The sequence below is a fragment of the Ipomoea triloba genome, chromosome 14 (assembly GCF_003576645.1).
Source record: "Ipomoea triloba cultivar NCNSP0323 chromosome 14, ASM357664v1".
In the NCBI taxonomy this organism is placed as follows: Eukaryota; Viridiplantae; Streptophyta; class Magnoliopsida; order Solanales; family Convolvulaceae; genus Ipomoea; species Ipomoea triloba.
In genome coordinates, this window is record NC_044929.1 from 23,201,165 (window position 1) to 23,202,820 (window position 1,656).

A 1,656-nucleotide genomic window follows, 5' to 3' on the forward strand; every position below is an offset into this window, starting at 1 on the left:
GCAACTTAACGTGTCTTGAATGTACCATCATGAATCTAATACCAAAGCTTTTAATTTTTACCTACAACTCAAAAAAATTTGCTTAGATCTATTTGGATGATTCGAGTAGTTAAATGTGTTTTATCTACATGAGACTCATGGGAGAAGGATAGATTGACCACGAAAGTGAAACATACTTTATAACTAGATTAGGATTAATACTCTGATAAATTGTCTAATTACGGATAGGCTTAATTTAAGCTAACAGAAGTCTAGGATACTTAAAGATTCCTTGATTTGTAATAGACAATAATAATTTTGGGAGCACATGAACATATTATAACTTAGTAATTAAAATATGACACGTAATCAAGAATACAAAATATAGCATAAAAAGTGAAAATAAGTGTAATATATTACTCTTGCATGTGTAATAATATACTTATTAATCATTTTATCTTGTATACAATTGCATTCTAAAAATCTCATATTATTAATTAATATGAATATCACTACCTTTATTATTATTGTTACGCTGTTGTTATAATGAATGTTCAAGTTCCTACCATGCAATTACATTTGCATGGATTTATATCAAATTAAATAATATCTCAAAGAGAATTAAATAAAGACAAGAATTTGCATTGAAATTATATATATGCACTATTGAAACATGACTAGCCATTTTTATAAAATATGCATGGCAACGTAACTTTTGTCAACGAAACTCGTCACACATAGACGATTGATTTCGAGACTTTTAATATACGATACACACGTACAATTAACAAGACACTTGGTTGTGCTGCCCGGCCAGCCTCTAGCTAGCTACTTGACAAGACAAATGTTACTTTAGGTATGACTATATTGTATTTGATCGGGTTTATGGTGAATCATAGGTAGGTAGATAGGCGGTGATTATTGCTAGAACCAGATGGCTTTAGCATTAATGAGCATTTGTTTGAGAGAGCCATTGATCTGAAGAGAAAGCACGTCCCTGGCGGAGCCCACAAACTGTCCGCCGATAAACACCGCCGGGACGGCGGGGTTGCAGCCCATGCTCCGCAATGCCCACTCCATTTCCCGGCCTCTTCCGTCGTGATCGAGCTCGTGCACCGCCGGGCTGGCCCCCAGCTCGTAGAACAGCGCCTTGATGCTGTGGCACATGCAGCACGAGCTCTTGGTGAAGATCACCGCAGCCTTCTTTGACGCCAGATCTCTAACCCTATCCATTATCAACGGCCGAGATGGATCGATCGGAGTGAGTTCGGAGCTAGCTAGGTAAGCTCTCTGTGTGTATGATGTGTGTACAACGTTGTTGGTGGTTTTTGGAGGTTTCGTACGTTGTTATTTATAGGGAGGATGGTAGATATGGATTACGTTGTTTAATTTATCCAAAAGGTTGATCTGAGTTGAATGAAGACTTTGATAATGGCATATATGGTATGCCGGTAATAATACAGGGTTGAACAGGAAAAAGTTGATTAAAAAAGATAGTTTCTTGTCTGGTGGATAAGTGTTTTTTTTTTTTTTTTTTTTTAAATAATAATGTTGACCCTTTATGCTTGCTACCAAAATTCGTTATTCTAGTTGACGCCTACCGTCGCCCATGTCGATAACAACGAACTCCTCTCTTCAACGTTGTCCGTAACCCATAAAAATATCTCAAATGCCCTT

General features: G+C 36.9%; 1 protein-coding gene across 1 annotated transcript; it reads right to left on the reverse strand.

Annotated features, from left to right (window-relative positions):
• Positions 1 to 600: 600 nt before the first annotated feature.
• LOC116004978 (glutaredoxin-C11-like) lies at positions 601 to 1,325 on the reverse strand. Its single transcript, XM_031245184.1, has one exon. The coding sequence runs from the start codon at positions 1,210 to 1,212 to the stop codon at positions 904 to 906; it is 309 nt and encodes a 102-aa protein (XP_031101044.1). The 5' UTR covers positions 1,213 to 1,325; the 3' UTR covers positions 601 to 903.
• Between the last annotated feature and the right edge of the window lie 331 nt (positions 1,326 to 1,656).

Coding starts and splice junctions, on each gene's coding strand:
- LOC116004978 (XM_031245184.1), bottom strand. CDS start 1,212: ATGGATAGGGTTAGAGATCTGGCGTCAAAGAAGGCTGCGGTGATCTTC.